This window comes from Myotis yumanensis, unplaced genomic scaffold, assembly GCF_028538775.1.
Source record: "Myotis yumanensis isolate MYYU_CA2020_CCGP unplaced genomic scaffold, mMyoYum1.0.hap1 SCAF_10, whole genome shotgun sequence".
In the NCBI taxonomy this organism is placed as follows: domain Eukaryota; kingdom Metazoa; phylum Chordata; class Mammalia; order Chiroptera; family Vespertilionidae; genus Myotis; species Myotis yumanensis.
Genome location: NW_027223761.1, coordinates 77,687,420 through 77,707,091, shown reverse-complemented (window position 1 = coordinate 77,707,091; position 19,672 = coordinate 77,687,420). Strand labels below are relative to the sequence as shown.

The window sequence follows — 19,672 nt, the reverse complement described above, 5'->3', positions numbered from 1 at the left end:
TGAAATAGTACCTTCTGGCTGCTTTAATTTTCCAGTTGTTTAATCACTAGCAGGGCTGAACGTGTTCATTCCAAATGCTGCGGTCCCCTCCTATTTGTTGTGTTCATGGTGTTCCCTGACCATCTCCACACTAGGGACTTAAGAGAGATATAAATAAATACAGCACTTGCTTCCTGCTAACCTAATGTCACCCTCAGCTCAGAAGTGAGATACTTTCTAATTATAGGATGGCATCCCTACAGTAAATTGTACCTAACAAATGTAGGTAACTTTCTGTTAATTCAAGACATGCATTCGGCCTCCACTGTTCACCAGATACTGAGCTATGAACATCATAGACATGGTTCCTGCTCCCCGGCCTCAGAGTTTAGTTTTAGGACACTCTATCTCAAGCATAACACACATTTTTTTTTGCGACTGATGGGGATCCTACGGTAAAACAGCAACGCAAGCCCGTTCTGTGTCTTCACCCAGGGACCACGTTCATCCCGCTACCGTCCACCTGAACGCGGGCATGCACCTTCCCCTTGGCTGCCCTTCACACCCCGTGGCTGGAAAGCTCGCTCGCTCTAGTTTCCGGCTGGGCTACAAACCTGAAATTAATTAAATCTCTGCAACCAGCGCGGCGGGGGCAGTCCCGCCGGGAGCGGCGCGGGAGCGCGGAGCAGCCTCGGGCGGTCCCTGCCCCTCGGGGCGCGGCCCGGACCCCGCCCTGGGCCCGAGGCCCCGCGCCCATCGGCCCGCCCGCTTTTCTCCCTCCGGTCACTCCCTCTGCCCCCGCCCCGGACCACTCGGCGGGCAGCCCGCTCCCGCCACCGGTCGAGGCCTCTCCCTGGAGGGCGTGCCCTTCACGTCGCCGGCCGACCCCGCACCGAGGCCCCGCTCCGCGGACCCCGCCGCGCTCCGCTCCTCCGCGTCTCCTCGCTCCCCACAGGCGCCTGTGCGGGCTCCGCTCAGCTCCCCGCCCCGTCGCCCGGACCCTCTCGGGACCACTTTTCCCCGCCGCCTGGGGGAAGAGCGCACGTTCCTTACCGTCCCGGGTGCGAGGGGCGGGGCGCGTCGTCGGAGCGCGTTTACGACAACGTGCGGCTGCGCGGCTTGGCTGACGGCAGCGCCGCGCCGCTCTCGGGGAGGTCACTCCGGAGACGGCGTAGGTTTGGGGGTGTTGGGGTCGGTGGCACGATGTGGCGCGTCTGTGCGCGACGGGCCCGGGATGCGGCTCCCCGGGCCGGGTTCGGGGCTCGGCGGGCCGCCCTGCGGGAGGGCCCGGGGGTCCCCAGCGCAACCCCGCGGGGCGCTCCGGCCCCGGCTCGTTGCCACGGCGCGACCCCTGGATACTGCGGCGTCCGCGCCGTCTGCAGCTGGCGCCCCGGCCCGTGGGCCACGCCGCGGGGTCGCTTCCTGCTGCCGCTGTTGGGGTCGCCCGGCCGTCGCTGTTACAGTCTCCCCCCGCATCAGAAGGTGAGCCCCGGACCTGCCCTTCGCGGGACCCCGTTGTCCTTCAGGGTCGACTTCTTGGCCGCGGGTCTTCCTCGGAGGCCTCCGCGGTCCCGCACCCTCGCCCCGCACCTGCCCTGCGCCGCTCGGTTCCCCGCTGTGCGGTCGCTCTGCAGCCTTCTCTCCCGACCCGTCCCATGAGAGACGAGCGCCCGCCCCGGGGCTCCGTGTGGGTGTCTGCGCAGGGCCGGGCTCCGGCAGACCCGGGGCACCGGGAGCAGGAAGCTGGCGCGGGAGGTCCTGGCGGCCGGAGCTCCCTGCACATCCCCACGGCCCCAGGGCCCAGCGGGTGGCGAGACGCAAACTCTTTGCATTACATTGAATGGCATGAAACGGGAAACCGGACGGAGAGGGAGGCAGCCCGTTTAAATGTTTAGTGCTCCTCCTTTTCCTCCTCCAGGTTGCATTGCCCTCTCTTTCCCCCACCATGCAAGCAGGCACCATCGCCCGTTGGGAGAAAAAGGAAGGGGAAAAAATCAACGAGGGCGAGCTCATTGCAGAGGTGAGTTGTTTTAAAATATGGAGATAAGTTAAAAGGGACCGAGTTAGCTAAACGGAGCATTAACTTTCCGGGTGGGTAGTTACTCCTTTTGCTTAAGAAACTGAGATGTTGATTTCAACTTGATGTTAGAGAAGCTTGGCTAAATGGTCAGCAGCTGGCAGAAATGAATTTTTAGCTAAGTTTTAAAAAATAATTCCTTTCAGCGCTGTGATAGAGGTTGTATCTTCACTTCTAAACACAAGCTAATAATCTTCATAACTTGGCAGCACAAGCCTAAGCGCCTACTTTTGTGTTAAAAGGTTGAAACTGATAAAGCCACGGTGGGATTTGAGAGCATGGAGGAGTGTTACATGGCAAAGATACTTGTTGCCGAAGGCACCAGAGATGTTCCAGTTGGAGCTGTCATTTGTATCACAGTTGAAAAGTGAGTAGCACCCTGGTGATTTTTGGAATTTAGGTGATTAGTGGGCTATTTTAACCCAGAATCGAGGAATTAGGAGTTAAAGGCTCCTAAGACTCCTTCTGTAGGAGCTAAATCTGCTTTATAACCCCCCCCTCCTTATACTTATGCATTCTTTCTCTTCCTTAGACCTGAGGATGTTGAGGCCTTTAAAAATTATACACTGGATTCGGCAGCACCCACCCCACAAGCAGCCCCAGCACCAACCCCTGCTGTCACTTCTTCGCCACCTACACCTTCTGCTCAGGCTCCTGGTAGCTCATTTCCCACTCACATGCAGGTGAGGCTCAGCCTCTGGGTGTTAACTCTAGAAAGTTTATTATCTATTCATTAGTTTTCAGAGATGGCTATCACATTCTGGAAACTGGCATTAAATATGGCTACCTCTTGTCGTGAAAGTAAATAGGAATTTAAATGTGAAAATTGATAACTTTTAATCCTAGTTGTTACTTCCAGGTGTGTTATTCTCAGCCACAATGTAGTAGCAGGATAATGCTTGGCATTTTTCATTCACGACATCATGTTATATTTTGAGGATGGTTTGTACTTAATATGTATAGATAGAGTTTTTAGTGGGCCTCAACTGCTGTCTGTTGAATGAAAGTCCTCAATTGGTGTTTTCCTTTGCAATGTGGTGTTCTGTTTACTTTTTTTTTTTTTAATATATTTTATTGATTTTTTTACAGAGAGGAAGGGAGAGAGATAGAGAGTTAGAAATATCGATGAGAGAGAAGCATCGATTAGCTGCCTCCTGCACATCTCCTACTGGGGATGTGCCCACAACTCAGGTACATGCCCTTGACCGGAATCGAACCCGGGACCTTTCAGTCCACAGGCCAACGCTCTATCCACTGAGCCAAACCGGTTTTGGCGTGTTCTGTTTTCTAAGAGTGTGAAGTAGTCCAGTAGTATTAATAAATGAGAGAATTAACAATAAAGAATAAGTGTAGAATAGACATATCTCATAGCATTGAAACAAAGCTGAAGGCAACAATCACAGTTGATTCTCTTAACTAAGTCAGTTTATTAGATATTAGGGTAATCCCATGTATATTTGTGTGTTTCTGATACTAGAAATGGATAAAAACCAGCTGCCTTCTGTAAAGGGTTAAGACTAGAACTTTTCCTTCACTTAGTTATTTGTAGAAATTTCTATACAAGAGTCTTTTTGTGTGAACATAATGATCTACTCCATGATCTATTATTAACAGTCACTCATGAAGAAGTTTTGCCTGGTGTTTAGTTCAATATTTATTTCATCTTGTCCAGCAAATTCTGTCTCACTACATAACTTTGACTTCACTTCTCTCCATTTTATGTCTGTGGCTTTATATTCAAGGGTTAGGATTATGTCTTAATTATCCTAATTTTTTGTTGTTAATCCTCACCCGAGGACATTTTTCCATTTATTTTTATTTTAAAAAATATATATTTTATTGATTTTTTACAGAGAGGAAGGGAGAGAGAGAGAAAGTTAGAAACATCTATGAGAGAGAAACATCGATCATCTGCCTCCTGCACGACCCCTACTGGGTAAGTGCCTGCAACCAAGGTAGATGCCCTTGACTGGAATCGAACCTGGGACCCTTCAGTCCAGGGGCCAATGCTCTATCCACTGAGCCAAACCAGCTAGGGCCCATATCCTAATTCTTTTTTAGTGAGAGTTTTCATTAAAATTATTGGGTTAATAACATTAGGTAAATTTCAGGTGTACAGCCTTATACTACAATACATATACTCTGTTATGTGCTCACCATATGAAGTCTGGTCTCCTTCTGTCACCTTGTATTTGATCCCCTTTATCCTCCTACTAACCCCCTTTCCTTCTGGTAACCACCAGTCTATTGGATCTGTAAGTTTGTTTTTGTTTGTTGCTTTTTGTTTTGTATCCCACATAAGTGAAGTCATACAGTTCTTGTCTTTATCTGTCTCACTTATTTAGCACAATATTCTCAAGATCTATTCATGTTGTCACAATGGCAGTGATTCATTTTTTTTCATGGCTAAGTAGTAGTCCATTTGTGTGTGTGTGTGTGTGTGTGTGTGTGTGTGTGTTCCCCCAAAAATGTATGCACACACTTTGAATAATTTTAAAGGTAGTGTTTATTAAAAATACATTTCATTTTCAAAATTGAACTATCAACTGTTACAGTGTGTATACATTTTTGGGGGGATGCTGTGTATGTACCACATCTTCTTTATCTCAGCTCCACTAATGATAAGAAGTAGATGAAGATGACAAATTCTGAACAAGAAAAATATTTAAAATTTCTTTCTAATCAGAATTCTAAGTTTTATTTTACTTTTTTCCCTGCCTTCATGAGACATCACTTGAAATGATTTTTCTTTTCTTTTTTTTTTTTTAAATATATTTTATTGAATTTTTACAGAGGAAGGGAGAGAGATAGAGAGTTAGAAACATCGATGAGAGAGAAACATCAATCAACTGCCTCCTGCACATCTCCCACTGGGGATGTGCTGGCAACCCAGGTACATGCCCTTGACCGGAATCGAACCTGGGACCCTTGAGTCTGCAGGCCGACGCTCTATCCACTGAGCCAAACCGGTTTCGGCAATTTTTCTTAAAGCACTACAAAGACACCAAACACGCCCTCCACCTTGCCCCAGGGTAAAGGCTACACCCTCCATCTTGCCCCAGGGTAAGGGCTACACCCTCCACCTTCCCCCAGGGTAAGGGCTACGTCCTCCATCTTACCTTGGCCACGTGTTTGGCAAGGAGCTTCTTCCCGGAAGTCTAAGACTCTGCTAGCCACACCTAGGAACAAGACATCGACTTGCGCCTGGCCAATCGGCAGAGCACAGTCCTTTCTCCTCCCCTTACTCCAACCCCCCCTATGTAACCAGTATCTAGGCGGGGTTCTGTCTCTTGGCCACTTGGCTAGCCGATGTGTCGGTGAGTCTGGTGGACGGGGAGCTCAAGCTGGCTTGAAATACAGATTCTTATGCTTTTGCATCGGATTGGCTGGCTCCCTGATGTGGTTTCTTGGGAATCTTGAAGTCTGGGCATAACAGGCACATGCCCAGGTTGCAGGCTTGATCCCCAGTAGGGGGTGTGCAGGAGGCAGCCGATCAATGATTCTCTCTCATCATTGATGTTTCTATCTCTCTCTCTCCCCCTCTCCCTTCCTCTCTGAAATCAATAAAGAAATATATTTAAAAATAAAAAAAAAAAGACACCAAACAAAACCCATAATCAAGTAAGCATCCAAATTCAGTGGACACACAAGCCATATAAATAGGAAGACAATTTTTAATTTAGATTAGCCAGTCTGCTGTTTAGATTTTATTGGGGTGGAAGTGACTTGTAAAGCATAGTTCTTTTTTTGTTGTTTTGTTAATCCTCACCTGAGAATATATTTTATTTTCTTTTGTTTTCTCACCTGAGGACTGAGGATATTTTTCCCATTGATTTTCAGAGAATGGAAGGGAGTGGGGAGGAGAGAGAGACACACACATACATCAATTGGTTGCCTTCCACAGGTACCCCTACTAGGGGCAGGGGTGGAACCTGCAACCTAGTAGGTATTGCCCTTGACTGGGGAATCGAACCTGAGACCCTCTGGTGTGCAAACTGATGCTCTTACCATTGAGCTTGCTAGCCAGGACCGTTTTGTGTTTTTTGTTTATTTGTTTTGAATATATTTTTATTGATTTCAGCGAGGAAGGGAGAGGGGGAGAGAGATAGAGACATCAGTGATGAGAGAATCATTGATCAGCTGCCTCCTGCACACCCCACACTGGGGATCGAGCCCACAGTCCGGGCATGTGCCCTGACCAAGAATCAAACTGTGACCTCCTGGTTCATAGGTCCACGCTCAACCACTGAGCCAAGTTGGCCGGGCTGGTTTTTTTTTAAAAAATACATTTATTGATTTCAACCGGGGCATGTGCCATTAACTGGGACCCTTCAGTCCGCAGGCCAATACTCTATCCACTGAGCCAAACTGGCCAGGGCTTAATTGATTTTTAGAGAGAGCAGAGGGGGGAAGGAAAGAGAAACATTGATCAGTTGTCTTCTGTATGTACCCTGACTGGGGATCGAACCCAAAACCTTTTGGGGTACAGGATGACATTCCAACCAACTGAGTCACCTGGCCAGGGCAAGGGCAGTTCTTAATATTAGTTGTTTTTGTCTTGGAAATATGTCTGGGAAGTTTGGGAGAAATGCAGTTTTCTCTGAATGAAAAGATAGATGCTAATACACAGAGTACAGCACATTTTAATGGAATAGCCTGGACTAAGATCATTCTGTAAAAATGAAAAATTCTACCTTATTGTAAGTGTTAAAAAAGTTGAAAAGAGGTTCTTTGTTTAGATAATGAGGACTTAATTTTGACTCTAGAAATCTTTCCCATCTGCTCATTGCTTTTAACTTTGGAGGGGGGGTCAGAGTATTACTGATACGATAAAGCTTAAGATTTGAAGGATTATTTAACTTGCGGGACACTGTTGAGCACTAAGCTTTTGCTGTTTTGGGGGTATCCAGCAGATGGGAGTCTGGATTGTTATAGTCACTATCATAAAACTAAACTTGCCTGAATGCTATTGTATCCAGGCTTTCTAGTATTAAGCAGTAATTGCTTGTTTCTACAGGTGCTTCTTCCTGCCCTCTCTCCCACCATGACCATGGGGACAGTTCAGAGATGGGAAAAAAAAGTGGGTGAGAAGCTAAGTGAAGGAGACTTATTGGCAGAGATAGAGACTGACAAGGCCACTATAGGTGAGATTTCTTCAGCTCTTAATGGTTGAGACTCTGAGTTTTCCAATGAGGAAAGAGGATTGCCGTCCTGTCCTATAATGAGTGAGTGATAACATGAAACATTTTAATTCTTAGGATTAATTTCCTGGAACAGGATATTTCATAACAAAAGTATGCCTAGTCAGATTTGTCAGTTTCATACTGCGCTTTCATTGAATCAGGGATATGTCAACTTTGAGATTATTTTTAGGTCACAATTTGCTTTTTAGCCTTATTTATGTTACTGAGAAGATATATCAGAACTGTGTTGTCTAAAGTGGGCAAGGGGAACATAACTCCCAAGGCAGGAAATATCAAAGAATGTAAGATGACTTTGAGGGAAAACTGAAACCAGGGTTTAGATTGTTTTCATAGTTTGAGAATGACTGATAGAATGTATAATACACCTGTTCAGATATCATATTTTCACACGTTTTTTCTATTCATTTTTATGCTCAGAGAAAAACTCACATAGATAATCATATATTTGTGATAATACTTATAAATTATAAATATATTTCTTTCCTGTTCAATCCCCAAAGATTCAGTGGGAGATACTGGGCATCCTCTGCAGTGGTTGTTTTCAGTTTGTGTTCCGAAATTATGAAATCATTGGTTTCAAACCCCATGATTCCTTGATGGCATTGTGGGGCAAAGGCGGACTTAACAAGCAGCACTCTACTGTGCCCTATTCCCCTTTCTCACTTCTACCAGGGCAACTCCTTATCTTTTTGCATATTGTGTTTCCCCTCATAGATTTTATTAGAAGAATGCATTGTTTGTGAAAAAGAGAGAAACAAACAAAAAACATTGGTAGCAATAGATCTGCTTTGCAGATCAGTATCTGCTTTGAATGCCAATGTTGCTGTAGAGGCTGGTATTCTAGAGACTAATCACTAGAGAAATATAATCTTGGTTAACTTTTTTTTTTATAATATATTTTTATTGATTTCAGAGAGGAAGGGAGAGGAGAGAGAGATAGAAACATCAATGATGAGAGAGAATCATGCTTCCTGCATGCCCTGAAGTGGGGATCCAGCCCGCACCCAGGCATGTGCCCTTGACCAAAATCGAACCTGGGACCCTTCAGTCCACAGGCTGATGCTTTATCCACTGAGCCAAACTGGCTAGGGCAACCTTGGTTAACTCTTTAAACTCTATTGTGGTCTTGGAGTCCTTTATTTTCTTTTTATAAGGAAAGCAGCAGCTGAATAAAATGTAAGTTGCTGACACCATAGAAAACCTAGTAATACTGTATTTCTTAACATTTGGTAATACCAAATATAGCCACTTTGAAAAACTCCAAAGATGCTTTTAGTAGCTGCCTTTGTTTAAGATCCATTTGGTTCTGATCTATACCAGTACGCTAAAGCCATCTTAGAGTCTGTGGGTCTGCCTAGGGCCTGCCCTCGGAGATGTTTTTAGGAAAATGTTTAGAACTAACTACTGTCTATAATCTCTCATAGTTATTTAACAGATACTTATTTAGTGTTTACTTTGTACCAGGTACTGTTTCTAAGTACTTGAAAAATATGAATTCATTTCATTTTCATAATATCTTGTGAAGTAGATAATATTATCCCCATTTTGCAGGTAAAGAAACTGAAACACAAAAGTGAAATAGCTTGCAAAGGGTTAATATAGCTTGAAGGAGAAGAACCTTTTACTTAAAACTGTATCATGAATTTGCAGGAGTAGTGGAATCCTTTAAGTTCCATAATAGTATTTCTTTCTGTTTAAGGTTTTGAAGTACAAGAAGAAGGTTACCTGGCAAAAATTCTGGTCCCAGAAGGCACAAGAGATGTCCCTTTAGGAACACCACTCTGTATCATTGTAGAAAAAGAGGCAGATATACCAGCATTTGCTGACTATAGGCCAACTGGAGTAACTGATTTAAAGCCACAAGCACCACCACCTACCCCTCCCCTGGTAGGTATGCTTCCAGAATGGAGGGAACACTTATTTATCCCTTTCTAAATTTAGGGATTAGATTTGATGATATTCTAGGTTCCTTCTAGCTCTAAGAGTTTATGAATGAGAAAGGAGATGGCTAACATTTGGGGAGACCTACAAGGGGTGTGGCACTGCACCATTCACCTAATGGCCAATAATTTGATCCTGTAGCTTTCCTTTTTTTCATGCTGTCTTGAGTCATGCTGAGAACAAAGCGGAGGTGACAGGTTCCTTTTTTTGCTTTAGATGTTTATGCATATGGAAGGTAATGCTTTGTTCCCCATTTTCTATAGGATTTACTATGTAATCTTTGTCACTGTCAACCCTCTTGGTGGTCGCATGGTGTAGTGGGTCAGGCTTATCTTTATAATACATTGGAACCTTGACATAACATGACTTGTTTTGCATAAAACTTAGTCTGACACTATATACTCTACATGGTATGCTATATATCTGTAACATGAGCTTGTATGAATTCCATGCATTGATAACAGTGTCAGAAGGCTTCTGCAGATGCCAGAATCATGATGGTGTAGACTAGGTACACATTTCTGTCAAAGAAAATTTGATTTCTGACTGCCATACATTCATGAGGAGCTGGCAAGTAGTAGTTTTGTTTTATTTCTTAAGGTACTTTCAACATGAGACCTTCCAGCATACTTTATTGTTTTGAAATTAGGTTTAATAAAAACGAAAACCATGTTGGTGATATAAGAAAATGAAAATAAAGAAGTGGCAAGAGAGTCAAGTGAAGAAAATCTATAAGGATATATATACTGGTCAGCGGTATTAAATTCCATGCCTCTGTGTTATCATGGAGTAAGATGACTTTGTTCTGTCTTTGACATAAAGTACTGCTATTATTCATATGCCTATATTATGTTGATTAAGTAGGGAAGTTGTTATGATCTTTGGAGGGAAAATGAAAGTTATTCAATTAAAATATCTTTGACTTAAAAATGTAAGCTGTTGATCTTTCAGACCAATCTTTGCAGTGGTGAATTAACAATTTGTAACTTTTTTAAAAAGGCGACCCCTGTTCCTCCAACTCCCCAACCTGTAGCCTCTACACCGCCAGCCACCCGCCCGGCTACTCCTGCTGGACCAAAGGGAAGGTTGTTTGTTAGCCCTCTTGCAAAGAAATTGGCAGCAGAGAAGGGGATTGACCTCACACAAGTAAAAGGTAAGTCTGCTTCTATGGAATGGAGTTGTAAAGCTAAAATTTGGTTGAGTTTCTTTCTTAAGACCAGTAAATACAACTATAGATAGTCATTTTTTTCTGGGCTGGTGGGGAGAAAGATGAGGGATGGAAATAACTCCTTTCTTGCTACCACAGGTTTGGGAAATTTCATTGTGCTTTATTTAGTCTAAGATCTACCGATATGATTTAGATAGATTTTTTCTGTATCTAATCATGGGAACTGCTTAATTGTTGGTAAAAATTATAATGTGCTTATTCAGCAAAGTTGGTTTATAGGACTTGATTATATAATAAGAAATCTATTAGTTCTAGGCTGACTGAATGTAGCAATACACAATCACAACATGATGTTTGGGTGATTAGAAATGACTTAAAAACAAGTAAAGCTCCCAGAGGGCAAAAGAAAATGTTTTCCTTTTTCTCCCCAAAGAAAAAGTATAGCTTAGCATGGGGTCTTGAATCACTCCATCTAGGATTTAATTCTGGCTTTGTCATTTTCTGTGTAATATGTTCTTTGGTGAATTACTTAAAAGTGTATATGTCTTTATAGGAATTACTTCATCTGTTTTTACATCTGTAAAACAGAGATAACTGTGTGCGTTAAAACAGGTGAAGTGCTTAGAATAGTATCTAGAATATAAAAGTACTCAAAACATATTTGTTTTGTTCATATTGTTATTATTGCCTGGCATTTAAATACATGTTTTTAAACTAAAACTAAGCTAAAGTTTAATGTAAGGCATTAGGATTCTTAGTGAGATAAGGGGAGAAATTACTATTTGTGGAACCTGGTTTGATGGCTAGTACTTTGTACTAGTCATGTAGTACTACATTTAATTTGTGTAACACTTTTTGAAGTAAGAATTATCATTCCCTATTTTTTTGTATAAGAAATAGACTCTTAAGGGAGCTCCCTTTCTGTTAAGTAGTAAAGTTACAATTTGAATCTAGATTTAATTCTAAAGCCTGTATTCCCACTACCCTTGCTCTGGCTTCTGTTTTGATGTTCTGCCTTCCTTAATTACTCGAGAAAATAATAACTGGTTATTTTCCCAGTTGTCCAGCTATGGGCACTCAGTGCTGGTTATCTTTGCATTTAGTTGTCTTGTGGTTAGAAGACAAGCCAATCTCCAAAGATATAAGAATAAGATACTGTAAATTTTTGGACCTAAGAGGATTCTTGTAATATTGTAAGACCTGTTTTCCCATGTTAATGTATATAACTAGTATATTGTCATTCTTTATATGTTACTAGAACCAGGGACAACAATATAAGTTGGAATAAATTTTAAGGGGAGGAAGGACTGGGTTAATAAGTATATCTGAAGAATTTAGACAAGTAAGATGATTCATTTATTATTTAAACAAATACTCGTTGAGTATTGTTTATACATCCAACATTTGCTCATAAGACAGACAAGATTTCCATGTCAGATGGTTATATTACCAACAATAAATAAATAAATGAACAGAAAGGGAATATGGCATAGTAGTTAAGAGTGTAGATTCTGGAGCTGTAATGCTTGGGTTTGAACCCCAACTCTGTCATACATTATCTGTATGACCTTTTGTGTCTTAGTTTCTTCATTTGTATCTGAAAAGAATTCCTTATAGGTTGTGAGGATTAAATAAGTTAATAAATGGTATCTGCACATAGAAAGCATTTATAGGTATTAGCTATAATAACAATAACATTATTATTTAATAAGATGATTTACATGCTAACAAAGAAACCAGATGATATATGAGTGAGTAACAGGGTCAATAAATGTGCAGTTATGACTGCTTTTAGACAGGGTGGTTGGGGAAGATCTTTCTAATGTGACATTTGATCTGACCTGGAAGACGAGTCAGCTATGAGCCAACTATGTGGAAAACTGGGGAAGAAGCATTTTGGGCAGAGAGATCAGTAGTACACAGTTTGAAAGTGGAAAAGAGCTTAGCATATTTGAAAACCTAAAAGTGGCCTGTGTTAATGGATCATAATGAGCAAAGAAAGGGTCTAATGATAGATGAGGTTGGGAGAAACATGGGTGAGACCATAAAGGACTTTATAGCTTACTAGAGGGCTGGTGCATGAAATTCATGCATGGGGGATGGGGGGTATCCCCTCAGCCCAGACTGCACCCTCTCCAATCTGGGACCCTTCTGACATCCCTCTCATAATCTGGGACTGCTGGCTCCTAACTGCTCACCTGCCTGCCTGCCTGCTCGCCCCTAACTGCCCCCCCTGCCAGCCTGGTCACCCCTAACTGCCTCTGCCTGCCGGCCTGATCGCCCCTAACTGCCCCCCTGCTGGCCTAGGCGCCCTTACTGCACACACCCCCCGCCCCCCCCCCGCGTGCCCTGGTTGCCCCTAACTACCCCCCTACCCCCACTGGCCTGTTCACCCCTTACTGCTCCCCCCACCGGCCTGGTTGCCCCCAACAGACCCCCTGCCGGCCTGGTTGCCTTCACTGTCCCCCTTGCCGGCCTAGTGGCCCCAAATTGCCGCCGCCGCCCCCCCCCCCCCCCCCCGCCTGGTTGCCCCCAACTCTCCCCCCCTGCCACTGGCCTTGTCGCCCCATGCAGCCTGTTGTTCGGTCATTAGTTTTAACTGTGACAGTGTCCCGGACAATTTGCATATTCCTCTTATTAGTATAGATGGTAGAATTTAAATTTTATTTAAAGTACAGTAGGAAGTCACTGAAAGATTAAAACAAAGAACTTACATTTTTAAAGGATCATTTTGGCCTCTTTAAAAATGGATTAAATGAAAGCCAAGACATCTGTTAAGATGTTGTTTCTGGAACTGATGGTGGTGGTTTAGCCCAGGGCTGGGGAACGTCTGGCCCTTGGGCTGTATAAGGCCCACAAAATCATTTGGTCTGGCCCTGTCAAGGCATTCTGGGTGAGTTAATTAAATGTTTGACCAAATACAGCAGGCTAATTTTTAAGTTGATAATTTTGTGTGGCCCTCGAGTGATGTTATAAATATTAAAATGACCTTTGCCAGAAATAACTTAACCACCCCTGGATTAGACTATGGTGGTGATAGTGAAAGTGGAAAGAAATGGACAGCTTCAAGATACATTTTTTGACAGAATGAACAGAACTTAGTCAAGGATTGGGTACGGGGACTCGACAGCAGCAATTTCAAAAGAAATGTGTGGTGGAAGCCAGTTTGGATAGGTTGAAAAGTATCTCTTACATTTTGGTAAAGTAAGAGGTGTTGGGATTGGCCTTTGACAGGAATTAGGACATTTTGTTTTTATAGGAGAGAAGAGAATATGGGGTGGGATTTTAGGTTTGGTAGTGGAGGATGAGTAGAATACCTCTCTGGTTGCTGCTATTCAAAGTGAGGATATCAGCTGGAGAATGAGTGTGGCTAGGTTTGAGGTTAGGTTGTGTAGTGTTCTCAGAGATTGGGAAAGGGAGTTCAAGGAAAACATAATTTCAGTGTAGTTTTGTGTCTCTATTTTAGGTTTGTGGTACAGTTAGTCAGCTAGGTGTGTATCTCACGCCTCCCCCACCCCCGCCCAACACACACACCCACACCCACACCCGCCCAGCAACATTAAGCAACTTTGGTGCTGGCACTGTGAAGGCTGACATTTTGGAGTTTGATCAGGAAGTGATTATAACAGTGATCCATAGGGTGTAAAATGGGTAAGGAGGAACTGAAGACAAAAGGAAATAATGGATGATGAGAACAGAGGAGTCAGTGGAATGAAGGTCTTGATGAGGTCAAATAAATTTTACAGGAGGGAGAGGGAGTGGTTTAGAATAAGTGAGCTGAGAAGATCATTGATTGTGTGGTGTTTTCTGACATCAAATGTATTTTTTCCACACCAACAATCAGTTCTACAACACCAACTGGGTATCCAATAATTCAATCCTATCATGACACTATCCAGAGTGAGTGTCAGACTCCACAGGATTAAGGGCTCAGTCCCATGAGACACTCCTACTTCAGATACCAGTTGCAAGTCCTGGGACCACCAGACTCCTGACCTACTGGCTGTAAATCAGGAGTTCTTAACACCCCTCTCCCCCTGGTGTAATAATGTACTAGAATGATTCACAGAACTCAGGAAAGCACTTTACTTACTATTACCATTTTATTGTAAAGGATACAACTCAGAAACAGTCAAATAGAAGAAATACATAGGACAAGGCGTGGGGTGGGGTGGGGTGGGATGGGGTGGGATGGGTTGCAGAGCTTCCATGCCCTCTCTGGGAGCACCACCCTCTCAGCAGAGTGATGTGTTCACCAACCTAGAAACTCAGCAAATCTCATTATTTAAGAATATTGTTTTAATTTTTATTGGAGAGAGACACATCGATTTGTTGTTCCACCTATTTTTTGCATTCTTTGGTTGCTGCTTATATGTGCCTGACTGAGGATCAAACCTGAAACCTTGGCATATGGGACAATGTTCTAACCAACTGAGGTACCCAGCCAGGGCTCAGGAGTCTTAGTAAGAAGAAGGTGTGGTTAATTAAATCATTAGCCATTGGTTTTTGGGCTCAGTCTCTCTGTAAGGACAGATTACTTAGCAAATTTGACCAAAATGTAATCATTTGGGGGGAAACGTTTAAATTCTAAACCCTGATGTTCAAAGTTGATTTGTCACAAAGCCATGTTGTTTTATATTTTTTTGATGCAAAGCACTTTCACATCACTATCCCATGAAAAAAAATTTTTTTTCAATTGCTGTTGACATACAATATTATATTTTTGTTGTTCAACATAGTGGTTAGACATTTATATACCTTACAAAGTGATTACCCTGATAAGTCTAGTACCCATCTGACATCATACGTAGTTATTACAATATTATTGACTGTATTCCCTATGCTGTACTTTACATAACCCGCAATTTTGTCCCTATCCCGTTTTATCCTGTGAGCAGGAACTGTTATTATAGTCTCTCTCCTACAGATGAGACTGAAGCGACTATAGCTATTTGTTTAGTTTATATTTGACGACAACCGTACATTCTTGTCCTAGTTTAGTTTTCTTCCCTTTACCAGTATTGCTTTATGATGGCCTGTTGTGCCTTCCTGGGGAGATAGGCAAAAGCATGTAACTCCTAATAGTTAGGTGGCTGACGGTTAGCATAGGCGAGGCAGTGCTACAGCTTTCCTTCTTTTGAGGGGTTGCAGTGTCGGATCGGCCTTGGTTGTAAGGGGCGGTTATGGTTTCTTCTGTCTTTAAAAGGAGGGGAATCTAATAGGGGTACTGCTACCTCTGTTCTAGAGCGCCTGGTGAGGATAAACACAATCCTAGCCAACTCAATTTTCATAATGAAGGAAAGGAGTTGGGACGAACTTCATACAACGTGAATCCTTTTAAAAGTCTGCCTTGGGGGAAGATGAATCAATTTGACCAAATTTTTTCTAGAAGTGGGCCATTGTAAAAGGTATTTTAATAACTAAATTCTGAATCTCCTTAGAATTAAGGTTCAGGATTATTTACTACTTGGGTCTGAAGTTAAACCTAAAGAGGTTGTGGATGGGAGGAGGAAGGAAATTAAAAATAAACTCTAGTAAGAACTTTGAAGATCTTTCCTTATGTATGACATTACACCTCTTTCCTTCAGAGTCTCCAACACAGGCCAGTTTAGACTTAGACCCTTGGCTACTATGGGAAAGTTGTGAAAAATGGAGACCACATAAGGAATGAATGGTTCCACAGATAAGATCATTATGACTTAGAGTAATTCATGGTTTGGGGGTAAAAATATTAACTTGCCTGATTTATCTAACACAGTTGTTACCATAACTGTTGACTCTGTATAAAGGGAGTTCTTTTCTTTCTTTTTTTTAAATTGATTTCAGAGAGAGACATCAGTCATTGATTGGCTACCTCCTGCACACTCCCTATTGGGGATCTAGCCCGAAACCCAGGCATGTGCCCTGACCCAGAATCAAACTCAACGCTCAACCACTGAGCACACTACCTGGGCTCTTTATGGTCAAATGAATCTAGAACCCAAATGAGATCTCTTTAATGGTTCAGAAAGAAGTTTATTTGAGCTACCCAGGAAGAGGCACTTAAACTTCCTTTTAGAGGTGTAAATTGTACTCAGCATTACCCTTATGCTGGTATTTCCCAATTTGAAAGTAAAGGAGATGAAAAAATAAAGTACAATTTAATTAGATAAAACTTCAAAAGAGGAATACTTGCTATAGTTAAAAAGAATCACTTTTGCCCAGCTGGCGTGTCTCAGTGGTTGAGCCTCCACCTATGCACCAGGAGGTCATGGTTTGACTCCTGGTCAGGGCACATGCCCGGGTTGTGGGCGTGATCCCCAGTGTGGGGTGTGCAGGAGGCAGCCCATCAATGATTCTCTCTTATCATTAATGTTTTTATCCCTTTCTCTCCCTTCCTTTCTGAAATCAATAAAAAATACATTTAAAAAAGGAAAAGAAACACCACGCCCCCTACTGGGGATCGAGTCCGCAACCTGGGCATGTGCCCTTGACCAGAATCGAACCTGGGGTCCCTTCAGTCCTCGGGCTGATGCTCTATCCACAGAGCCAAAGCACATAGGACATCATCATTGATGTTTCTATCTCTCTCCCCCTCTCCCTTCTCCTTTGAAATAAGTAAAAATATATTTAAAAAATAATAAATCACTACAGATGAAGCAAGAGCACTCTGTGAATTAAAAGTAACAATCGACAAAAGCTGGTATTTCTAGGAACTTGAGAGGGCAGGGTTAAGGCTGTGATCCCTTCAGCCTTTGGTAGAGAACCTTAGGAACTTGTGCGCAGAATCACAGTGTTGGTCTCCTTGAGGAACCAGCAGTAGGGTGTTGTCTGTGGGATTGATATTTATGTATCTCTTCCAGGGACGGGACCAGAAGGCAGAATCATCAAGAAAGACATCGACTCTTTTGTGCCTACTAAAGCTGCTCCTGTGAGTTACATTGGCTTTTTTTCCCCCATTTTGTCCCCTGAAAAGTGCTTTGTCCAGCCTATTAGACCCTTTCATACATTATATATGAATGAAATAGCTTAATCAGAATTGTGTTTTCTTTTGCCTGATGTCACGGGTTAGTAGTATATGGATTTGAATATGTCATTCATCTATAAAAGCAAAGATGAGACACTAAATTGACATGCATTCCAAATTGTGTTGTTGTTTTTTTTAATAGTGACACTACATTTTTTTCTAGCACATCCTCTTTTTTCCATTCAGGCCCTATTTTTATTTTATTTTATTTTTAAAATATATTTTTATTGATTTCAAAGAGGAAGAGAGAGAGAAACATCAAGGTCACAGTGCCCTGACTGGGAATCAAATGTGACCTCCTGGTTACAGGCTCAATCCCCCAGTGTGGGGCATGCAAGAGGGAGCCAATCAATGATTCTCTCATCATTGATGTTTCTATCTCTCTTCTCCTCTCTCTTCCTCCCTGAAATCAATGAAAATGTATTTTTTAAAAATTATTTTGACGAACTAATCATTATACATACTCTGGCTCAAAGAACAGTGATACTTAAAACATGATTACAGAATTCTAAATATAAAAATTAAAATCAAAACTCTTAAGCATGTCCAAATTTGAATCCCTTTTGCACTTAGGATAGAAACAGCTATTTTTTTATTAGCCTTTTAATTTGTATTTTGTTATTTGTACAAGAGTCAGTAGTAGTTGTTTCCATTTGCTTATGCTAAGGTTGAGCCACAGTTACTAAGAGCTTTTTTACCTTCTCATAGGCTCCAGCAGCTGCCGTGCCTCCCCCAGCTCCAGGAGTGGCACCAGTACCTACAGGTGTCTTCACAGATATCCCAATCAGCAACATTCGTCGAGTAAGAGTATTATCATAAATCTGGAACTAAGGCGGTGGGAGCATCTTCATTGCATCCATAGTTTGAAACGGACTTTTTTTAGTTGGCAGTCTTAGATGATTAGTTTAAGAGATGTTTGGTTTGGCCAGTTACATACTTGGGGTAAACACTGTTCTAATTAAAAAATGTTAGAAGGGGCTAAGGTACGGTGTAGTCCTCTGTCTTCCAATTCTAATAATGCTTTTGAGGTAAACATTACCAGGAATAGGGTAAAGAGGCAAACAGAATCCTGAATTAGTTAAAGTCTCACCTCAACTCAAGATAATTGACTTTTGAATCTCTGGTTTCAGGTTATTGCACAGCGGTTAATGCAATCCAAGCAAACCATACCTCATTATTACCTTTCTATTGATGTCAATATGGGAGAAGTTTTGTTGGTACGGAAAGAACTTAATAAGGTAAAAGGTCTGGAAATTCCAACTCTATAAACCACTAAACATTGACATTTTTGCCCATATCTTTTGTAACAGTATGCCAGTCAATGTAATATGGGTGTCATCTTAATTTTAACTTGGAAAAACTGTCCTGGAGAAATTTCATTTTTCTAACCCTTGATTAAAGCCTGTCATTTACAGTTGACTTTGCTTTGGATCCATTTTAGCCTAGCAGAGTCACTATGATTCTATGAGACTACTGAGTCCTTTGATAGATAAGATACAGTGTGTTTACTTTGTGTTTATAGTTAAAGTACCAAACACTTACATAGTGTTTAGCATAAGTCACTTTTGGGAACGCAGCATAAGGCATAGTCCTTCTCCATGAGCTTATCTAATTAAGATCATGCATGTGAAAAAGAGAGAGGCAATTTTTTAAAATATATTTTTATTGATTTCAGAGAGGAAGAGGGAGAGAGAGATAGAAACATCCATGATGAGAGAGAATCACTGATTGTCTGCCTCCTGCAAGTCCCCCACTAGGGATTGAGCTCACAACCCAGGCCTGTGCCCTTGACCAGAATCGAACCTGGGACCTTTCAGTTCGCAGGTTCTATCCACTGAGCCAAACCGGCTAGGGCAGGAGGCAGTTTTTATCAAAGTAAAAATATTCATTTGTAGATCAGTCTCTGTGGTAATGCCCCTGGCCTGCTAGATTACATTGTTAAATGTTACCGGAGTTCTGAGAACGGGGAGACCAGTGACAGAGTTGGGGAATTCAGAATGGTGTAGGAAACACTTGGTTGAACTGTGGAAAATAGGAAGTGTTTGGACTGGCAAAAATGTTGAAGAAAGTTTTCTCTCTCCCCCCTCCTCCTTTCACACTCTCCCTCCCTTCCCCCAACCCCCTTAAAATCAATAAATTCAGAGAGAGTGGGAGACGGAAAGACAGAAACATGGATGTGAAAGAAACACATCGATTGGTTGCCTCCTGCACCAGCCCTGACCAGGGCCCAGGCTGGGGAGGAGCCTGCAACCAAAGCGTGTGCCCTTGACTGGAATTGAGCCCAGGACCCTTTAGTC

The 19,672-nt window shown here is 42.5% G+C and overlaps 1 protein-coding gene across 1 annotated transcript in view; it reads left to right on the top strand.

The window, feature by feature from the left end:
• The first annotated feature begins 1,121 nt into the window (after positions 1-1,121).
• The window catches only part of DLAT (dihydrolipoamide S-acetyltransferase), a 31,578-nt gene continuing 13,027 nt past the window's right edge, over positions 1,122-19,672 (top strand). Inside the window, exons 1-10 of the mRNA XM_070426043.1 lie at positions 1,122-1,461; positions 1,898-1,999; positions 2,299-2,423; positions 2,589-2,739; positions 7,074-7,200; positions 8,960-9,147; positions 10,201-10,354; positions 17,212-17,279; positions 18,084-18,176; positions 18,506-18,613. Of these exons, the coding sequence (XP_070282144.1) occupies positions 1,183-1,461; positions 1,898-1,999; positions 2,299-2,423; positions 2,589-2,739; positions 7,074-7,200; positions 8,960-9,147; positions 10,201-10,354; positions 17,212-17,279; positions 18,084-18,176; positions 18,506-18,613 (1,395 nt within the window). The 5' untranslated portion in view covers positions 1,122-1,182. The remainder of the gene's footprint in view (positions 1,462-1,897; positions 2,000-2,298; positions 2,424-2,588; positions 2,740-7,073; positions 7,201-8,959; positions 9,148-10,200; positions 10,355-17,211; positions 17,280-18,083; positions 18,177-18,505; positions 18,614-19,672) is intronic.